Source organism: Lonchura striata, chromosome 20, assembly GCF_050655825.1.
Source record: "Lonchura striata isolate lonStrDom1 chromosome 20, ASM5065582v1, whole genome shotgun sequence".
NCBI classification, from domain to species: domain Eukaryota; kingdom Metazoa; phylum Chordata; class Aves; order Passeriformes; family Estrildidae; genus Lonchura; species Lonchura striata.
In genome coordinates, this window is record NC_140722.1 from 962,203 (window position 1) to 984,674 (window position 22,472).

The window sequence follows — 22,472 nt, forward strand, 5'->3', positions numbered from 1 at the left end:
CAAGGCCACTGGGTTGGTCAGGGAGGACTTGCCCTTGGTAAAGCTGTGCTGGCGTCTTGAATCATGTCCATGTCCTTAGCAGAGCTTCCAGGAGTGTCTGTTTCATCATCTTCCCAGGCACAGGGGTGAGACTGACAGGCTGGTAGTTCGCAGGGTCCTCCTTTCTACCCTTTTAAAATTTGGGGACAGTGCTTCCCCTTTCTATGGATAAGTTGATTTTTTTTCGACCAAGTCTTGTGGCCGTAGAACTATAGGCACTTGGTGAAACCTGAAGGAGATTGGTTTATAGCAGATGGGAGGAAGGCTGTTTATTTTACACAGTCTGTGATCAACTTCTGATTTCAGTGTTCTTGAGGGTCGTGGATACAAAAGGCATCATCAGGTTGAAAAAGTATTTGGGTAAACTTACAGTCAGACTGAAATAGTTACTAGGAAGAACAGCTAGCCATCTGCCTTTAGCATCTGTAATACGTGTGTGGGTTCTTGAGCAATGAGGAGGAAGATGGAGAAAGGGCATGACCAGGCTTATATGTTTTGCTTAACAAACCTCCTTGAGTGTCTCACCTGTAGGCAGAATGGAAGGGGCACTTGGTTTTATCAAAAGTGCATGTCTTACACTTCAATGTTTCCAGAAACCAGTAGTAAGTGGGAACATAAATGGGTGTGACATGTTGGGGAAGAGCTAATATGGCTTTTGTAGACCAAAACTCAGCTATGTGACTCCACTGGTACTTGGAAGTTATTTCCAAGTACATGGCAGGGCTGATCAAGTGGAGTGGGCTCATGGACCTCAGTGAAATGTTTCAGCACAGGATATCAAGGAAAAGTCCATCATGGGTGAATAAATGGTTAAAAGAGTGGGCTGCAAAGATGAGGAGTAGATGGTCAGACTTTACAGGGGAGGGAAGTCCTGGGGAAGCCAGACTGGGATCTCTGCTGCTCACAGTGTACCTGATCTAGAAATGGGGATGAAAGTAGTGGCTGGGGAAGAGCAAATGAGGGAAGAAATTCTGAGCACTGAAATTCAGGAATGAGTTGAGGGTAACATATGGTTCTGGAAAGTATCAGCACTTTCTACATGCTCAGTGCTTGGCAGGGCTACAGGAAGGGAAGAGGAGGCTGGGAACTGTGAAGAGGAAAGCAAAGGACAGAATAGCACAGCATCATTGTGTTCTGCTGCCATGTTGGATATTGAACGTCAGGTCATCCCGTCTTGGAAGAGGCCTTGCTTTAAGTGCCTCTTCAGTTATTTGCTCTTGTTTTTTTTTTTATCAGTAGCAAATACTGTGTATTGGGTACATAGTGTTTGGCAGATGAAGACTGTCTAGATGGATATCAAATAAAAAGTGAAGTTGAATGTGGTCCAGTTTCTGCCCCAATCCATCAACCATGCCATTGCAGAAGGACAGAGAGTGGTGCCTGCTTTAATGTCTTCCTGAATTTGTCTCTGTCATGGTTTGACACGGAAAAAGAATTTTCTTGGAAGGAAAAGGTCAATTTGGGTATTGACCAATTGAAGGTGGGCACACCTCTGAGAACACAGAGTGGCTAAAAGCAGAATTCCCAGGAGAACTCGCTCTTTTTGGTTCCAGTCAGGGTGCAGTGCAGGCTCTTCACTGCCCTGCAACGAGCTGGGTGGGGGAGGGGAAAAGCCATGTGGCCTTCCGAGGCAGGCCCAAGGGTGGAGGGACTGGAACCGGGTCTGGCCCTCTGCAAATGGAAGGGTGGAGAAATCTGGGATGTCTCCATTCCCCCCCAGAGTTTCTCTCTCTAGAGAGAGAAAGAGACAGCGGCGGTTTTGTCAGCAGTACGCAGCAGGGAAGGAGAAGAGCAGGGGGGGGGCGGGCCGCAAGGTGCCCAGCCACCTGTGGGAGCCAGAGCCCGGGCAGTGAGCCATCCCTGGGAGTCGGGACTTTTAACCCTTCCTTGAGAAATGAAAGCTTTGTGAAATTTTACTCCTCCTCGGTTTGAAAGAGAGGAAGAGAGACAGCTTGGACCCTGGGATGTTGGAAGGAGAAATTCTAGGTGGGAGGAGATGATAGAGTGGCTTTTTGGCTGGACTTTTTCTTGGTAGCCACAGACTGAACCAATTTTCTCCTCCAAGAGAGAGACTGTATTTTAGGAGGATGCTGGTGAGCCAAGAGACCTGCTTCAGCAGCTGAGAAAAGACAGGAATGGAGCAAACAGAGAAAAGTTGGGGAGGTTTGTGGTGGTGCCCCCTGTCTTCAGAGAAGAAGAGAAGATCTCTGTTCTTGTACCCTCCGCCCCAGGGGGAATTGGGGGGGACTGTGGTCCCAAGAATGAAAAACTGAACTGTTGTTTTTCCCCTCTTGGCAGGGCATCCTTGAAAGGAAAAATCCTAAGAGCAGTCTGTCCATCCATGCATTGCTGATGAGAGCATTGTGCATGGAAAGGAGAGGGCCACCATGGCAAACGTTTTTTCTCCGGGCGGTGCCATGTGTGACATGGAAACACAGGATGTGGAGCTGTGGTTCTTGGGGGGTCTGTGGCACAGGAGAGACTCTTTCTCCCTCGATGGACTGAGTATCGATTGTCTGGAAGGTGGAAACCTGATTGGGGTCCAGGTTGTGTCTTGCTGTGGTTTGTTGGAGTCGGGTGGTGGGAGGAGGAATGCTTTGGAAGGTTTTCATTTTGAATTTTGTGTGGTTTTTTTCCTTTCTTTTTTTCTTTTATAGTAGTATAGTAGTAGTAGCTTAATAAAGTTTTTTCCCTTATTATTAAGCTTGGGCCTGCTTTTGCTCTGTTCTTGATCGCATTTCACAGCATTCAATTGAGAGGTTTCATTTTCATGGGGGTGCTGGCATTGTGCCAGTGTCAAACCATGACAGTCTCTTTTTTGCTATTTTCCTTTCCACTGTTGAAAGTGAAAAGCTCAGTTTTGGACTGAACACAAGCTAATAAATATGTGGGTTTTGGTGGGAGAAAACAAAAGGAACTTGTTTTGGGCACAAAATCGAGAAATGTATTGTTCTCACCCCACTGTTCACTGTTACCATGTATAGCAATTACTACCATGGCAACACGTTTTCATGAACCAGCCAAGATCTTCCAGGGCTGCAACATAACTTCTGAGACTTGCTCCTTGTTATGCTATTAATAACTGTGTTTCCCCCTATCATAGCCAGGAAGCTGCTTCTTCCTCATGGGCAAAGTGCAAGGAATAAGCTCATTTTAAATAATTGTGGGGAGAAGTGACACTGCAGATTTCCTGGGTTTTTTTTGTTCTGGAGATCCTGTCTAGTGTTGCCAGCTCTGCAGCCACCCACTGCACTCTTTTGTGCCATTTATAAGAAAGTCATGTCTCAATTTTCTTTTTAATTCAGTTTCTTTTTCTTTTTCCTTTATCCTCCTTCCTTTAAACCAGGACAAACAGATGATACATATTTACTCCTCCAGCTATGTGAAGTAGCTTAAGTGTTTATCTCAGACTGACTTGGTGAAAGGGAGAACCTTGTGCAAATCAGACATGATCTGGGCCAGGCTCTGGTGTACAGGATTTCTTTACTTGTCTCCTGGTTATTTAAACAAGATAAACTCTGAGTATTTAAAGTTGCAGTTCAACTGTTCTTGGAACTGGTTGAATTCAGTGGTGTTTAAAACCCCAGAGTGCATTAGCATGCTTGCATGAATCTGGTTTGAGTTGGAACTGTGTCAAAAATACCATCACCAGTGTGGTTTTTTGGAACCTTTTAAAGAGCTCTGGAAAAGGTGAAACCTGGGCTTTTGCTTAAAAGGGTGGTTCCACTTGAGCCTGAGCATCTGTGGAGAGCTGTGATGGGTTTGAACCAGGGTCATGAGTCTGTCCCCAGCTCTGGTTCTAGGTGTACACAAGTCACAGTTCTCCAGTTTCATCCCTCCAGAGGAAGAAGTTGTTTTGCCAGACCAGTCTCCTCTCATCTGGGGAGTCCACTTTTCTTCTACTGAGGTGTAGATATTAACTGTATGTCACAGGTTGATAAGGAAGTGAATTTTCACGTGAAATTATAGTCAAACCAATCAGTGGTCAGCTTTGAATATTGACACCTGGTGTGACCACTGAAGACATTGGACATGCCTCTGAGAACATAGTGGGTTAAAAGCGGAGAGCTCCCATGGGAAGGCTCTTTTTTGGTTCTGGTCAGTGAAGAGAGCAGAGCTGCTGTGCCTAGCCACAGGCTTGGTGGAGGAGCGGCAGCTATGTGGCTGTGGCTGAGGGAGGCTGGAGCCCCAGAGAGAGAAGGGGGGTGAGGGGAATGGAACCTGGTCAACCCCTGCAGGACAGAAGGGTGGAGAAACACTGAGATGTCCTGGGCAGGCCCCCCAGAGGGAGAGAGAGAAAGAGAGAGCCCATTCTACCTGGAAATTTGATATGTTCTGGCAGTACAGTACACACACAGAGGAGGAAGAGGAGAGGGAAGGTGCCCAGCCGTGGGAGTTTGGCAGCCTGCTGTGAGATCTCAGCTGTCCTGGGAGCCCGAGACTTTTAACCCTTTCTGGGCAAAGAAAGTTTTGTGAAACACTACTCCTCCTCGATTTGAAAGAGAAGAGAAACCGTCTGGGACCTGAGATGTTAGAAGAAAAAATCCTAGTTGGGAGGAGATGATGGAGTGGCCTTGGCTGGACTTTCCTTGTATAGCCATAGACTGAACCAATTTCTCCTGCAACACAGACTGCATTCTAGAGGGATGCGATGACTTGAGCCAAGAGAGTGACAGGAATGGGAGTGACATCATGTGCAGGAGTGAAATGAACAGAGAAAAGATGAGGAAGATGTGATGATGCCCTCTGTCTTCAGGGAAGAAGATCTCTGTTCTCCAGACCCTCAGCCCCGTGGGAGGAGAAAATGGGGGGGGGAACTTTTGTCCCAAAATGAGAAGCTGTTGTTCTTTGGTCCTTGGCAAAGCATCCTTAAAGAAGCTCTATGAGCAGTCTCTTCGTGCACGGTGGTGAGAGCACTGTGACATGGAAAGGAGAGTGTCACACTGGCAGATTTTCTCCGGGCAGTGCCATGTGTGACATGGGAACACAAGAGGTTGCAATTGTGTTTCCTGGGGGAGTCTATGGTACAAGAGAGACTCCTCTCTCCCGTGATGAACTGAGAATTGATTATCTGAGGGGTCGTAACTTGATCGGGAATCCAGGGTTTTGTCTCACTGTGTTTTGTTGGAAATTGGTGGGGGGAGGAAGAATGTATTAAAAGGTTTGCATTCTGAATTCTCTGTGTTCCTTTTATTATAGTTGTAGGTTAATAAAGTTATTTTTCTTTATTTTTAAGCTTGAACCTTCTCTGCTCTGTTTCTGATCACATCTCACAGCAGTCATTTGAAAAAAATATATTTTCATGGGTGCACTGGCATTGTGTTAGCATCAAACCATGACACTGTACAACCCTGTCTTCCTTTCCTCACCAACTTGAAAGGTTTTTTTTAGCAGCCTTGAAACTTGCAGCTTTGGATATCACTGTCTTTGATATTGAACTTTCCCTGATCTCCCTGACCTGCTGGATTGATAGCCTACTGTCATTAACTGAAAGAAAAAAATACAGTGAAAACAGGGAATTCTTTATCCTTCCGACCTCCTTGGAGAGGCTGAAGAAATGAGCATATGCCCTGCAAAAGGTTTGTCCAAAGCAAGGAATAATTGTGATGTCCCCAGTGAATGACTGCATCCTTCTTTAATTGTTGCTCTCCCTGTTTCTTGGGGGCAGTCTGTTCAAGGTAGTACGTCCAGACATGCAGCCTAGGGCTGAGTCTTTCTGGGGAGGCATCATGCGCCATGCAGGACTGCCTCCTTCTGCAGCTCAGTTGGTTTTTCCTGAGCATCTCCAAGAAACAGCTGAGAGTCTTTGGTGGCTGATGCAGTTATTTGCCATGAGCTGCCTTCTTGTGGACTCTTGGGAATCATAGAATATGCTGAGTTGGATGGGACTCATTGGGGTCACTGAGTCTACAACCTCCTGGCCCTGCATAGGACACCCCAGTTATCCCGCCCTGTGCCTGAGAGCATTGTCCAAATGCTTCTTGAGTTCAGATGGGCTTGGTGCTGTGAGTGGTACCCTGGGGAGCCTGTTTGAGTGCTCAGCCACCTATTCGGTAAAAAACTTTCCTGGTATCCAACCTAAACCTCCTCCAACTTCATGTTCTTTCCTCAAGTCCTGTCACTGGTCACAAGAGAGAAGAGATTGGTACTGGCCCCTCCACATCCTCTCATGAAGGAGAAGTAGTTGAAGACCACAATAAGGTCTCCCTGTGGTTAATCCCACCTGTTTCTATGACATGGTGAGAGCAAAGGCAAATTTGGGCTTTAACTAATTGTGCTTTATTTTGTGAAATTTTATATCTGTGAGATTGAAGAGATGTTCAGTTTTAAAAAAGATGTGACTGCATTTTAAGGCAAGGTCAAACATTTCAGTCTTTCTCATTGAATCAAGCTCGAGCTTGTTAGTGACAAAGCACTGAAACTATAGATAACTAGTACTTTGGTTTACTTGGAGTTCAAGGTGTTACTGTAGTCACTGCTGGTCTTGAAGATGCAAGTGTGTAGCAGACAAAGAAGAGGCTGAAATACAGCTCACAGGATGTGACTCCTACTCACACTGTAATGTTGTAGAGACAATGAGGAAAAGAATGTGAGTTTGGGGCAACAATTAAGTGTGCCTTTCCTTTTGGAGGAAGCTTTTTTCATGGTTTATTACCTCAGAATAAAAAACAAGATAAAATAGTCAAATATGGCCTGTGTTTTTCATCCCAAACTAAGAATTCACATAGGGATAGGTAAGCTTTCCAGAGCTGGAGCTGTGCATAGAGCAGGGACCCATGTTCTTCCCTGTGGGGCAGGCGTGCAGGAGGGGAGGCTTTGGGGCCGCAGAAGGGACCAATGCTCTGGGTCCAGTGCATTGGCTTTGCAACATCCTGACTCCGTTGTGTCTGATATGCTTGTTGTTCAGCAATTCCTGTAGACAAAATAAATGGAAGGACCTCTTTTCCATGATATATTTATTTTCCTTGCTTGCTGTTTTATAAAGAGCTTATGAACTTTGTGCCTGAGGTTTTCAGCTACATACTTACTATCTCTCCTTCTTTGCCAGAGGAAATTGGTGTGCTTTGGGCTGGAGAAAATTATGACACTGAAGTGGCTCCTCTGCACAGGGTCCTATTGGGATGAGCTTCCTGATGGCATCTCACAGGACGGGAGAGAGTTGTTTGTTTGCAGACTGTTATTCCTTTGACTTACTGCCAACTCCTGCTCCTGTTCTTTCCTTTGACTTGCAACCAAATTCCTCTGCTAGCCTGGTGTTGTGGTGGTTAACTTGAGTCACACATAACAAGCTTGGACAGCTAATACTTTCAAGAGCTTCACTGCATCTGTTCTCCCATTATTTTTTTCAACAGAATTGGCAGAGACAGCTGCAGTTGGAGTTCTTGCTGAAGAATGAATAACGCTAAAGAACTTATGATGAAGTACTGTTATATTTGTTTTGTGCTTTTAGCCCGCAGTGTTTTGTGGACCCTGATATCTGAGGAATGACTTGGTACCTTGCTATCCGTGGCTATGTTGTGCATGAGTTTTAAAGAGACTCTGTTTTTCAGCTCATAAATGACTGGTAGCCCTTCAAATGAGCAGAGACACAGGGCCATTATTTTACTAATGTCATATTCTGGGAACTTAGCTGCCTTAGATATGTAGCTTTGCTGAGTGGTGCTTGAAAGCATTATGCTCTGTGATCTGGCTGTTTGTAGGGCATCGTCTGTTGGCACCTGGGGTGATACAGTCCAGTTGTGCATGGTCTGGCGGTGCAGGTTCTCCACCCTGTAATTACAGTTTCAGTCTTCTGTTCCTGACCATTGCCAGCTGATGTTCTGCTTTTAGAAAAGGTATGATTGTCATGGTTTTTTGATCGTCTGGTGCAATTATTTTAGATCAGAGGTCTTGAGAGGTCCTTAAGTCCCAAGCCCTGAGTGCTCTCACTATGGTGGCCATTTGGTCCTGAGGACCAAACAGTCCTGGATTTCCCTTTCCTGGTTCTTGAAGTTTCTTTTCTGTTCCTGTCTTCCTCCTCTTCACTCTCTGACACTGTTCAGAAGTCTGTGTAAATGTTTTATTGTCATTACTCAGTGTTCCCTTCTGCAGAAAAGAAACATCCCTGTGTATGATGCAAATGAGCCTTGGGAGCTGGCTATTTACTTTGTTCTGTTCTGGCTGCTATGGGCTCTCTCTTCCCTTCAGTGAAGATGGCAGAGTAATGGTTGTTCTTTTGTCCTCCTGTATGGGGAAACTATGCTGCACTGCAGTGTGTGTATGTCTGTGCACTTCCTGGCGTGTCACCAAGCCCAGGATGATCCATATACAGAAGTGACAATCAGTCACTGCTGAGTCCCAAGGTCCTGGAGCAATTGCTGGGTTTATGTGGTAATGTGGCTTTTCTAAAACAACTTCTGATTGTAGAGCCTCCTATTCCCAGACTGCTTTGTTTGGCATCAACTGTCTGAGGAGGCAGCTGCTGTGTTGGCTTCATGGCAATGCTGGGAGAAATCCCTGAAATCAGGAGTGGTGACATAGGAGGCAGTGAAGAGTAAATCTCAGTCTTGAAGCAGCTGGGGAGCAAGCTAGATAAATCAAGATCTTTGTCAGTAATTATAGGATGACAGGGCAGTGGCTGCTGCTGCGTCCTTGAAATAGCAGGGATATCACTGATGTGACATTACTTGCTTTGGCTCAGGGAGAGCACTTGGTGTATGCTGCTTTTCCAGAGCTCTGGGCTCTTGTCCTACGTAATTTTGGCAGATACAACTTTTTCACCTCATTCCTGCAGTTTAAAAGCTAGATGCTCTTCACCCAGGGTGCAATTTTGTTGTCATTGGGAAATGTCATCCTGCTTCACGTTCAGTTTACTTCTGTTCAACAGCTGCCAAGAGGTATTGGGGCCTTACAGGTCTGTGGAGCCATGTTCAGCTTTCTAGTCACTGACAAGGGTTTCAGTCAGCAGGTAGTGCTAAGAGGTACTGGGGCTCATTGAGAAGGCGGGAGACTTAGGGGTTCTATCTCCATCCTTTCCTCTTGTTTGTATGTATCCTTCTTAAAAAAACACAAACAGCCCAGGCCTGATTTTAGAGTTTCATTCATGGTGGGAGGCTCTTAGCTGCTTTGAGTACCATTGTGGGCAGATCCTGTATGACTTGGTGCCTGCATACACTCTCAGAAGAGGATGAAGCTCAGGTCTGCTTCAGCTGGCATCATGTATCTTAGATCGGTGTGTCCCAAGAAGACATGGAGAAAGTAGATCTACTACCTTGGATACCTGCCTGTAGAGATTTACACTCCTGGAAGGATGGCTGGTGTATCTGGTGATGACTTTACAAGAGCCCTGCTGCCCCCTTTGGTGGGATCCTGTACAGGTAGGATGACCATGGTGATGCTCATCGAGCCATGCTTGCAGTGTGCCTGCACAAATCCTCCCTGAAACCAGGGGCATCACCATGGGAGCAAATGGGAAGGCATCAGGTTGCCTCCTTGGGGCTGAGCCCAATATGCTGCCATGGGGGAGCACCAGGGGTGGAAGGTAAGCAGTATGCATCCCAGCCGTGGTCATAATTTGTTGCTGAACTGGCAGGTTGTCCTGTAATGCCTTTACCTAAGCAACTGTGAAATAATTTCCTCTCTAGAATAATGACAAAATTGAAGTTTTCCCATTTAAATCCTGTCTGTTGGGGACAAAGTCTAGTTATTAGCATGTTGAGGTGGGATGTAGTCACTATCAGGTGCAGTGGTGCTAGCATTGGTCCCAGTCCTGGTCTCAGTCCTGCGACAGACCTGACAATGTGTCCTGGGATTGATGCAGCCTAAGGCTGTGCAGGTAGGAGGCCATCACTGAGCTGTGCCATGTCTCAGCTCCCTGCCAAGGCACCTTGTGTCCCCTGGGCAGGGACCATCCTTCCAGCACTGAGCTTCCCTCCACAGCTGCCTGCCTTCCAGCAGCTGTAGTTTAGATGCAGCTGTGGATGCACACAGCACATTTTGGAAGGAGAGGGGATGAAGACTGCAAGTTTTTTTTTTCTTCTGCAATTTGTTCTTAAGTACTCAGCCCCTTAAAAGGAAAAATAACTCTGCTTAAGCTTTCATTGAGCTTAGGAGGTGCCACTTCATCTGGGGCAAACCAGAGCTTTGGGGAGGCTGTTTAAGTACTGGAGTTTTGAGCTTGTGCTCTGACCTGCAGAATGAAAACTCCAGCCATAATGGCACAAGAGACCCAAGGTATGCTATGACAGCACTTGAGGGCTGGACAGGGTGTCAGGGCAGGTCCCATAGCCCAAGAAAATTAGCTCACTTCTCTGCTGTGGCCTGGGGCTCAAACTCCACAAATGATTTTGCTCCTCAGCATGTGAAACTCATGGGCTGGCTGGGACAGATAGGCAGGAGGGGCTGCCTGCCAGATATGTGCCCTGGCCAGCCTGTGGATTATTGCAAAGAGTAGAGGGAAACATTTGGAAACTTATTGATGCTGAATGTTTTTTGACATGTCTTTTGCCTTCTGCAGTGGCAACAGCTGGTCTCTAGCCATAACACAGGCCAAAGTGCTCACCCTCAATGACAATTTGAGGAGAGAGAGAAGTGAGAGGCCCTTGGCCTCCAGGGAAGCGGCAGGTAGCTCTCTGGTGGAAACCTGTACCTGGTTTGCATTGCCAAGATTTTTTTAACAGGAGTGGATTTTACTGCCCCTCCTGCCCTCAGGTTCAGTTTCCTTTAGTGTTGGTCTGCTGGTCACCAGGCAGTCCCCTGGTGCCTGTGTCTCCAGTACATATCCTCCTTCTGCTCAGTGTCCAACCAGCACGTGCTTTGTGTTTTTTCTCGAAGCCATTAAAACAGGGACGTTTTCTGTCCCTTGATCTTCTCTCTGTTGCAGAATTGCCCATTCTGTGATGGGGGGCTAAAGGATGGGGTGGGGATGAGCAGCAGTTCAAGCCCTTCTGTCTTCCCCTCCCTTGGGGTGCTCCCTTTGTGGCTCCAGGGAGTGATTTCAGGACTCAAATCACTCCAAACCTAGTGGACAACATTCAGCACAGAGCGGATAATAGAGAAACATGAAGGTTGGTGTGGGAGTGTCTGTGCTACCTTTCCTCCTCCCTACTGACATACAGAGCTCTAAGATGTCTGTGCATCCATTCCACCCAAGGTTCAGGTACTGGTCTTGGGCTGTTGGGCCTTATGCCTTTGAGACTGTTCTGGACTTTATTTTAAACTGATTATCATTGTCATAGGTCTGTCCTTCCTTATGCCCTTCCTCTCTCCTTTTTCAGAGACCCCAAGACATCTCATCTGTGTCCTAAAAGTCCTTTTTTCTTACTTCTGTCTCTCTGAGACAGGATATTGGGGGAATTTGCTGGTAATTTTGGTGTTGCTTCAACCTGCTCCTGTGGACTGAGCTACCCCTTTACTGTCTGTTCTGCTCTGGACTTGGCATAAATCAAGAGGCTAACAGCAGCAAGATGGAGCCAGCAATGCTGGTACCTGGGCTGGCGGAAAGTTTGGGAAAACTAGGAAAGAGGCAAGAGCTGTCAGAGTCCAAGCAACCAGAAAGCCATCAAGTTTCCCATCTGACATCATCTTTGAAAATACCACCTAGCAGAAGGCTTGTGGCTTTGGTTTTGTTTGTTTTGTTGTTTTTTGTTTTCTTTTCTTTTTCATTAAAAACACCAAAGTAATAAGATGTTTTTTGTGATAAGACCTTTTCCAGGCTCTCTTGTATCACTAACCCACCCAAACGATGGTGTTATTCTCTCTCTTCTGTGCAATGTGATGCCAGGCTGCGCTCTGCTTTCAGAGGCCTGTCCCTGTTCTGCTCTTGCTGGAGCTAAGCATATGTGCTCAGACTTTGAGCAATCAGCATTTGTTCTGGATTTTCGCAGTGTGGTCTGTCTTTGGCAAAGCAGAGGTTGGTTTGTTTGCATAGTGCTTATTTTCAGGAGCAGGAGAATTTTATGAACAGCCTGACATTATTTTTGTTCTCTATAATTTTTTGTTAGAAGGAGGCATGGGTATTCAAAAGAAGTTATAATGTGTATATGTGTGTGTGTGTGTGTGTGTGTGTGTAGGAGGGAGATGTTTGTTTTGGGTACTTTTTTCGTCCTAAGATATAAATTACAGCTTTTCTGGACTCAGGTGAGAGAAGCCAGTGAATAAAGCCTGAATTCTCTCACTCAGCTGAAGGAGGATTCCCATAAGGAGCCGATGCTAGAGACCTTCTGGAGGGTCTCTGCAGTTCGAGGCTAGAGATGAGTTTTACAGCCTTGTCCTGGCTTTGATACGGAAATCTGAGTCAATCAGAACCACCTGGAGGTTGTGCTTGTTTCTCAGCATATGTACTAAGTGAATTTTTCTGAGGTGGCTTTGCCTGTTTTGAAGAAGGTGAAGGGGCAAGTGTGATTTTAAAAAGTCTGTAGTGGCTTGAGTTCTTTAACACAGCCCGTGCTGTTCTTCAGTCAGCTGGGAGCCTAGACCCACAGAGGAGCAGCAATGTCAGTAGCAGTGGAGCCTCTGGGTTGATACCCATTTCCCATTCCTGAACTGGCTTGCCATGATCTGCCTCAGGGGCTTCCTTTTAGAGGACTCAGGATGGTGAGCATGGCATTATTCTCTGTATGACTGCTTCTGCTCCTTTTCATTGGTCCTTTGTCCTATGCTCCATTAACAGCAAATGAAAGAGGATTTGAACTTGTTTCTGTGGGGCAGGTTATTTCAGATACCCATCCCCATCACCCCAGTTGGTTGCTATACAGCAAGTGGCCTTCCCTGCACACACTTCCCTGCCTTTGGCTGGTGTCACCATGACACTGTGGTCAGTCTCTGAGAAACTTCACTCTGTGTGTGATGGCCAAACTGCATTCCTCCTCCTCAAGGAGGACCTGTTAACAACGCACTTTGTTTTGGCAGTGGCACATCCTCAGCTAGATGATCTCTGATGATGACACCAACTGGCATTTTGTCTTGGGACTGGCTTTGAGTATGCTGCAGGCCTCCATTGAGGGCATTACTCTTGAAAAATCCCACTTGGTATGGAGCCATGTTTGGCCAGGAAGGACTTAGTACTGCCTCAACTCTCTGCAGGGCTTATTCCAAAGAAGGGAAGTGCAGGAAGGAGATGGGATCTTGGCTTGAAACACAGAAATCCAAAAATTAGAGTATGGATGTTGCCCTGTTCTTTTAAAATTTTTAAAGTTCTTTTGAAAGTTTTTTAAGCCTTCTGATGTTTACATATTTCTACTGGAGTTCTCATGCACTGTTCACATAAATAATGATTGTTTTGCATTCTTTGTGGGAGGAGAGAATTGATGGACTCTAAGTTTGACCAGTGTGGTTGGAGAGGTGGCCATTTCATCCTCCAATCCACTGTCACTTTTGGAATTCTATATATTGGGGAGTCAGAAAATAAACTTCCTCTTTTTCTTCTTTTAAATCATAAAGTGAGTGTGTGAGTTATTTTGTGTCGTAGTGCAACACATGGAAGTGAAATAAGTCATAAGAGGAGTCCTTGTAGCCATGCAGAAGGGTTTGTTGGCAGCCTGGTGTGAAGCTCCCTGAGGCAGTTGTTTCCCATGGCTATACTTGGTGCTCTCTTCCCCTTGGTGGATGTTTGCCTCCTCAAGCTGGTGCTGAGCAGTTTCCACATGTGAGGCCGTAGATCACGCCAAGCTGATCTTGAGCTGACAGGTCCAGCTAAGAAAACATCTCTACTATTCTTACGGCCTTGGGAAGAAGTTTTGCTGTCCCAGGATTGTGCTTGGCTGCCTGGGCTGTGTTGTCACTTGGGTGATGGTGCCAGGAAAACCAGCTGTCCTGTGAGGGAGTGCCTGTTTGACTTCTTGGGGTTCCTCAGCTCTTCCTGCGAGTGACTCTTCTCTTGTACCTGGTCCATTTCATTTCTGGTCCTGCTCAGTTCTCTGTAGTTAAAAAAAATGTATTCCTTCCTACTAAGCATTTACAGGCTTTGTGAGAAAGACCTAGTGAGGAGATGCTTGCAGATGCCCTTTCGGGATGAAACACCATTTCTTAAAAATTACTGCTATAATTTTTTATTCCGAGGCTTTGCCAAGCAGGAGTGGCAGCCAGGAAGAACTCAAGCTGGTTTTGAGGGAGCAAAGTTTGAACATGTCCATCCCCTGTGACCTTGAAGATGCAGGACAGAATGCACCAGCTTGGCTCTTAGCTGTACTATCTATTACAGCACTTTATTAAAAAAACAGCTGTCCATCTGTGAGGCGAAGCCTTCAGATCTGTCTCCATGTATCACCGCAGGCCCCCAGACAGCTAATTATTAGCATTGACTCTGTGATTGCAGAAAGCTGATCAATTGCTTTATTATATCATCCTATACTATATTATACTGTACTTATTAAGAAACTCAGTAACCTTTACAGCCAGTCCAGTACAGCTTTGAACTAATTGGTCAATCAATCCAAACATTATCCAGTATACAATTAAGAAATCGCCCTTTGGTAAACAAATCTCCATGACACGTTCTACATGAGCAAAACAACAGGTGCAGCAAGTGAAGATAAGAATTGTTTCTCATTCTTTTCTCTGATCTTCTCACCGCCTTCCCAGGGAAAATACCTGGGAAAGTCTGTGCCTGCTCTCTGTGGCCAGAGACCTGCTGCCACATACATGAGATGTGATTATGCACAAAAAGCCCTACACTTTCTTCTGCTTTTTGCATGCCTGGTGCACTATCCTGTTCACAACATGCTGCTGCTTGGGGGCTGACCCCTGCAATGGCCTTGCCACTCCTCCAAAACATCAGCATGCTCACAGCACAATGTTGCCGTGCGAGACCAGCTCAGGGCGGGTGCCTGTGGGAGCACGGCGGGAGCGGGGAGAGGCGGCGCCGCTTTTCGCCTTCGGCTCTGCGAGGCTCAGTTCTAGCGCGGGAACAGACGAAATGGCGACACGGGGCTCGGGTGCAAACACGTGTTTATTGTGGGAGCGTGTCCCCGAGACCCCGGGGCACCGACCGACCGAGGGTCGGTTATACCCCGTGCCTGCTGGGGGAAACATGAGCCGCGGCCAGGGAGGCAGGGGCAGGGAAACCGCGGAGACCCCGGGGACAGCGATGGGAAGGGGGGGGCAGGGACAGACCGCGTGGCGGGGGGGAGTGATAAGGGAACAAAAGATCAGGACAAGGAACCGTGCGGGGAGGGGGAGTGATAAGGGAACAAAAGATCAGGACAAGGAACCGTGCGGGGAGGGGGAGTGATAAGGGAACAAAAGATCAGGACTAGGAACCGTGCGGGGAGAGGGAGTGATAAGGGAACGCAGGGTCGGGGGAGGGGGGAATGGGGGGGTGAAGAAGAAAAAATTACAAATCCCGCAGCACAAGCCATCACAGTTGGGGGCCTTTGCCTGCTGGAGTGAGCAGCTGGAGCTGCGTCCTGTTTCCCAGCTATGAGGTCTGGAAAGTATTACTCAGGACACAAAGGAAGCTCCTGGACTTTCTGACAGTACAGGAGGATGCACCTTGGGAATGTGGGTTGCTTTTGGAAGCGAGTGGGGGTTTTGTTGAAATCCCTCCACCTTGCAGGCTCTGGTGACTGCGTTAGTTCCCTGGAGCCATTGCGATGCCAGCAGGCTGCCTGTCCTGTGCTCGGGCAGTGGAGGGGTCGGGCAAATGGGACTGCAAGCAAGTCGTGTTTTGGGGACACTGAGTCACAGGAGCTGAGATGAACTGAAACTATTGCCGTGATCCTGCTGGTGGGAGCAGGTGCTGCAGTGCTTGTGGGGTGGGTGCACACTTTGTGCCTGCTGCATCCCTCAGCACTTGGAGCTGAAAGGACGAAGAAAAGCATTATTTAAACCACCCCCAGGAAACTTCTTTAACCTTGTAAAGTGGAATATGAATTAATTTTGGGTTTTGTGTGTCCAAGTTACAGCCTTATCTCTGCAGTCCTGGGTTTATCACATCTTTCCAGAGTTCCTGATGTTATTTTTGAGGCTTGTGTGGCAGCCTGGGGCTGGCCCTGCTCCAAGAATGTACTCCTTGCTTTTCCTCAATTTTGAGGACTGGCCTGATCTAAAAATGATCTCCTGAGTTCATTTTTATGAGTACATGCCAGACTGCTCAGCATTGATTGCTGTCAATCAAACCCACAATTTTCCTAGCAGGGAGGTGCAATGGGCAACTAAACCCTCACCTAGATTTGCCTGGTGATAGGAGACATCCTGACCTTTCTCAGAAAGCCAGGACCAGGCACAGGAGCCTGGGCTGCCATTTCAGGCACTGCAGTGCTGCCACCATCTCCTGACCCTTCTGAGGACCTGCAGGCTGGCAGCTGAGGGTGTGAGAGGGATGCAGTGGGATCTCCCTTCTCCCTCTTCTGCTGTGACTTCTGCTGTCATACCCTCGACGGAGAGCAGCTGGCGGTTGTGTCAGAGTGAACCCATGGGCAGGAACAGGTTTCAAGAGGGGCCTTGGACTTGTCATCTTCATACGGCTTGTATCAATAGAAAAGTAGCTTTAGTTAACTAGGCTCTCCTTCCTGCAGCCTCCACCAACATTTGGATGGAGGCCAGACTTTGGAGTGTGGGAGCAGTAGGGGCTCATGTTGTTTTTCAGCATGCTGAGCATACAACTTGGTTCAGGATCACTTTAGGCAGCATCTCTCCTTTGTGGAGGGAGACTTTGCTGGGATTGCACTCCCTTCATTTACCTGGGCTATCCAAAATGGTTTGGGCTACTGCATTGGCTTTGCTGAGCTCCTCAAGCCAGCTCTTAAGGGTTGATGTGTCAGTGATATGGTTGATATGCCATGTATGATGGATGTGCAGCCCTCTGCACGAAAACCACTGTGCTGATCTGCCTGGAAAGCAGTCCTTCAGCACTACCTGCCTTGCTCTCACTGACTGGGCCAGTATGGGTGCTGATAAAGGGACCCTGGGGTTCAAGGAGTGGATCTTTAGGGCTGCAAAGGGTTATGGATCAGCAGCAGGGCCTGTCCATAGGGTCACCTTACACCCTGCTGAAGGCTCTGTCCCATCAGACAAGGGGTAGGGGGAAGAGCCTGCAATGAAGATGGTCTCATCCACCAGGCATACCCCACATATATCTTTTGGACAGAAGTGTGGGCTCTGAGCACGGTCCATGGGACACAGAGGTCCCTCCCAGCCCCACAGCATGTAGAGCCTGCAGGCAGGCACTTGCATGGAGCAGGTTGCTCGAATTGTTGGGAGCCAGGGCTTTGGTCTCCCCAGGTGGAATGTGCAGCTCTCAAAAGGAGCAGATCTCCCTGCTCCTGAAAGTCAAGTCCCCTACACTCCTGCATCCTGCACCCTGCATCTCCCAGGCACTGGCACTCCTGTGACTGGGCCAGCCCTTGATGTGAGTCATCCCAGCATCAACAGACAGTGCTTGCCCAGCCCCATGGGTTAGTCTTGGGCTGGTGAGTGGGAAGTGACGGGGCCAGGCTGATGGGGCTGACCTCCCCTTCCCTGTGCCAAAAAACTGCTCCTTTGTAGCAGCCCCATATCCAACCCTTGCCCTGGCTTCTCCTAAGATCATTAGACTGCTGAATAGCCCCAAGCAATGCTTTGATCTGCAAGCAGACTGCCTGGCCCAGTGGCAGCAGTTCTGTAGGACTCTTCAGACAACCTGTTTGCTTTGGGCCTCTGGCCCAAACTAATGTGGCTCTTGTGTCCCTGCAGCTCAGACTGGGTGGAGATAATTGAGCCTCGCTCCCAGCAGCAGATGTACGTGAACCTGACCACTGGGGAGTGCAGCTGGGAGCCCCCTCCCAACCTGAAGGTGCGCCAGTCAGACCAGAAGCAGTGGTGGGAACTCTTCGACCAGAACAACAACCGCTTCTACTACTACAATGCCATCACACGGCAGACAGTGTGGCACCGGCCCCAGGGCTGTGACATTGTGCCCTTGGCACAGCTCCAGGCCATGAAGGGCAGCTCCCAGCCTGACTGCTGTGGCCGAGAGCACCGAGGCAGCACCAGCAGCAGTGGCAGAAGCACCCCCATCCAAATGGCTGTCTTTCGGGAGATGGAGAAGGGCAAGTGGAACAGTGCAGCGGAGAAGAGGAAAGATCCTGCCAGGTATGGGGAGAGCTTCAGCCTTCTCTATTTATATCTACTGGGTGAATTTAGCTGCCAGGCAGTCCCTGTTAGGCAGTTTGGGAACCATGCTTCCTCAGGAGAGTGCTGTGCTGCCCCAGGAGGGTGCAGCGCTGGGCAAAGTACTGCCAGGCCCCCAATCACTGCCATGTGCCCTCCTCTTCTTGGGGTACAGCTGTCTGCTTTCACCACTGCCTGAATGTCCCCAGCTTGGGCCAGGCCATCTTTGTGTGATATACCATAAAAATACATGTCAAAAGATAATCTTTGCTCTGGGTGCTACAATAGAAAGACAGGGGGACAGGCAGGAATGTCATGTAGTGATGAAAACTTCTCAAAAACTTGCAACAGGGTTTGTTGGGATGGCCATAGCTCCTGTGCAGTGGGTCAGGCTCCTGTGGGGTGTGGGTGAGCCCATCTGGTCTGGTTCCTTCCTTTCCTACTTGCTCAGTTGCTGATGTCTTGCAGCTTCAGCCAGGGCAGGAGGTGGGGCTGCAGGGACAGAGCTGCTGGCATAGTTACGTGATAACATCAAGCCTGAAATAAAAGACCAATAACAAGATGCTATTTTGTTTGACTAAGAGATTTTATTTTACACTAAAACTAGTCTGACAGCAATTGGGGATTTCTTTTATTGTATATGATTTCAGCTTCAGCTGCACATAAGTATCCCTTCCCCAATCTCTGTTGGGTTGGCCTCTCTGCCTGGGATACTGTGTGGGGCTGCTCTGCCTCCCTCCTGCTCTACCTGGGCATCATCCTCCCCTGGAGGATGTGGTACTGGTAGCTGGGGAGGCCATGCAGCAAGCAAAGTTGGGTCATATTGAGAACTGACCTGAGGGCTAGAGCAGTGCTTGGGTAAATCTGACTCTCCTGCCATATATGCTGGGATGCCTTGTCCTGGTTCTGGGCAGTGCAGCAAGTGCTAGCACCTTGGTTTATAGATCAAGACTGCCTCTCTGTGTGCAGGCAAGGATAGAAGAAAAATGCCAAGTTAATGAAAGCCACATAGGATGGCAGTTCTGGAAAGTATATGCACCCTTAAGTGAGGCTTATCACATGTCTGCTTCCTGTGAGACACTCCTGTATTCAGTGCAGTTCTTAATGGTTGCAAGACACTGGTGATGCACATAAAGTGCACCAGAAGGAACCCAACACTTTACTGGTACTTGTGATGCTCCCTGAGCCTCCTGCCCCAGAAGCAGCTCCTCTGAGCTTCCTATCCATGCTGAGAATGATCCCTGCCCTGCCAGGAGAACTCCAGTAAATGTCTTAGGCACATGGGATTTGACATGAGACAGGTGACTTTCCTTCCTTGTCGGTCTACAGCCTGCCACTCCAGGGCAGCCGGGATGGGCACCATCAAAACTACATTACATGTTTCCAGAGAAATGAGTGTAAGAGTCCTGATAGAGTGTAAGATATCATGAGCTTCACAGAGCCCAAAGTATTCCTGACTGTGCAGCAATCTTGGGGCACCTTGTGCCTGCAATGAATTGAAGGGCAAGTGCTGAGAAAGGCATGAGTGGCAGCTTGCATGGGAGCTAATAGGCTGCTTGGATATGCAAGGCTCTTTCCTATTACAAGGCTCATACCAGGTTGAATTAAACTCCAAATAAGCCACTCCTCTTCCCCTCACTGTTTCCGGTAAGGGAGAGACAAAAGCAGAGATTACGGGTTGAATTAACAATTAACAATTTACTGAACGCATAAAGCAGTGGAATAAGAAACACACAATAACAACAGCAATGTTAATAGCAATAGTATACAAAAAGAGGACAGAAAAAAATGTTAATAGCAATAGTATTCAAAAAGAGGAAGTGTTTTGCCCACGAAAAGTTATTCACTATTGGGAACAAAACCAAGATGGCAGATGCTCCTTATAAGCTGCATCCACATGGCTTTCCCAGGCAAAGACAATGTGGTGGCCATTCATGTACTGCCCATGTGGCCACTGGGAACAAAGGCATGATGGTGGGACAACTTCTATGACTAATGTTTGTTTCTTCCAGCCAGAAAACACAAAAACCAGTGACATACTTCCTGAAAGCTGAATTGTCCAAATAGTGTCATGCAGCCACTCCACTGGGCTCAGTTCTGCACAGGTAACTGTGCCACCATTTCTACTGCCCTGCCGCACTAGAGGTCAGCCCTGCAGGTCACTGCTGTTTTTTTGTCCTACTGCTCAAATGCTCTCCTTTGGGCTCAGTTCTGCTGGGTTTGGCAGGGCTCCTTTCTGCTCGGTTTGATGGGCTCAGTGGGGTTGGGCTCACTCCCACTGCTGGACTGTTCTCTTCCAGCAGCCTCCTCCTTGCCAGTGCTGATGGTTCAGCACTGCGATCAATTTGCGTTTTCACTGCTCCCTTTCTACACCATGTTCCGTAGTTGTGTACTGAGAAAACAGGAGGGGAACCAGCAGGGGAGCAAAGGGACTGGGTCCCTCAGGGGTTGATGCTGACAGTCCCTCCTCTGGAGAGAGAGGCAAAATGGCACTCTTCAGATAGGGTGCCTGGCTTTCCCTCCTGAAACTGTGGTGTGGTTCAGGAGGGAAAATGTTATTCTATACCATGATATGCATGGTTTAGAGTAACAGCAGCACTAAGCTCTGGCCTTGTCTGCAACCAGGACACTGACTCAGTCTCTCAGGAGGAAACATGGCCTCCTCTGCCTTTGTATGGGGAGTTGCTGTGCCTCAGGGGAAAAGTGATGCCAGTTTGCCCTCTCAGTAGGGAAGAGCCTTTTACACAGTCCCCTCCTATAGAAGGAAGGGGGAGTGATGCAACATGGGCAGCATTTTGCTGTACCTTTCCTTGCCTGCCAGGGTAGCATCACCATCACTGCTCATTCTCCTAAAAGGAGGGGAAGTGGGAAGGAGTTCTCCTTTGTTCCATCCCTAGATCAGGTTTGTGCAGCAATCTTGGGGCACCTTGTGCCTGCAATGAATTGAAGGATAAGTGCTGAGAAAAGCATGAGTGGCAGCTTGCATGGGAGCTAACAGGCTGCTTGGATATGAAGGCTCTTTCACATTACAAGGCTCATACCAGTAAGGTGACGTCTGCAAAATGTGCTTTCTTGGAAGCAGGAGATTGGGCACTTTTTCCTTGCACATCTATCATGTGTTCTCTCTACTGTGTGAGCGAGAGTTTGATTTCTGTAGTCGAGCCTGACACCCAAGGAGAGCTTTTGCTAGCTTGTAAAACAGGGAGCAACATGTTGAGCCAGAAGCAAATGCTCTCAGGTGGGATCTAATGCCACTGCTGAATGTTTGGTATACTAATAGCATGACCACACTGAACTTTTAAGTTCTGTTGTCTGTGTTGTTCTCCAAAGACAACCTCAGGTATGTCCTCCTCTGCTCAGAAGAAATGCAGCTGCATAAACAGAGGGTGAACACATGGAGTGCTGTTGGTAGTATTTGACATCTTTATAGTTACTTGCACCCAAGACAGTTTCATTTTTGTCTCTTAATGCCAGCACAAAAAATAGTGGTTTTCTTTCCTTCAGGTTTGTCATCCTGTGATAGATGGAGAGACCAGCAGAGACCAGTGTAGTCCCCAAGAGGGGCCTCCTGCAAGCCTATTCCACAAAGATCTGGTGGAAGGGATTTCATTCTAGTTTTAGTTATACTTTGTGATCAAGGTTTTTTCTTTTAGTAAACTGGTTTTTACCACCTTTCCTCTCTTGTGCCTTCTATCAGCACTGCTGAATTTGTTGTGCCCCCTGCCACATCTCAGTGCTGTGAAACCCTCAGCAGCCTTGAGAAGAACATAGAAGCTCCCCAAACCTTTGCTGCCCGTTCCCTCTGTCTCTATGCCAATGCCACCCTTCCTTCTCTGCCCCACAGCTTGCTGCTGCTCTTCCAGCTCTTGCAGTGGCTTGGAGTAGTCTTCTCTAGATATCGGCCTTTGGCTTCCCCAGGCAGCACAGGAGGGTAGACTCCCTAGGGAAATGGCAGCTTCTTGCAGTGGGCTGAGATGCTGGTGCCACTGACCATCTCTGAAGCCTTCTGGAGAAGCTCCTCTGCCCATGCTTTTGCTCCCATTCTGTCTTTCAGCTGTGCTCCCTGGGGCTGCCCAGCCCAGTGGTGACTCTGCTTCTCCCTTGCTGGACAAGGACAGCAAACAGCACTTGCCTCACAACTCCAGACTCATCCTGAGCTCTTACAATCCTGTTAGGAAGCAAGATGGACTCTCGTCAGCAGAAATGATGGCCAAATTATCCTTTCACACACTAGAGTTTTTGGTTTGGGCAGTTTGCATCCCTGCCTCCAGTGTGGGAATTAGGGGCAGAGCAGCAGTGCTACTGGAGTACAAACATCCCTGTTCACTCACCTTTGTCACAGCACTCAGAAAACAACTTCTAAAAAG

At 47.9% G+C, this 22,472-nt stretch overlaps 1 protein-coding gene across 4 annotated transcripts in view; it reads left to right on the top strand.

The window, feature by feature from the left end:
* LOC110473800 (rho GTPase-activating protein 39) overlaps positions 1-22,472 on the top strand; it is a 60,471-nt gene that overhangs the window by 12,528 nt on the left and 25,471 nt on the right. For all 4 annotated transcript variants that reach the window (XM_085557690.1, XM_021536656.2, XM_085557691.1 and 1 more), the window contains exon 2: positions 17,689-18,087. In XM_085557690.1, coding sequence (XP_085413816.1) covers positions 17,689-18,087 — 399 coding nt within the window. The remainder of the gene's footprint in view (positions 1-17,688; positions 18,088-22,472) is intronic.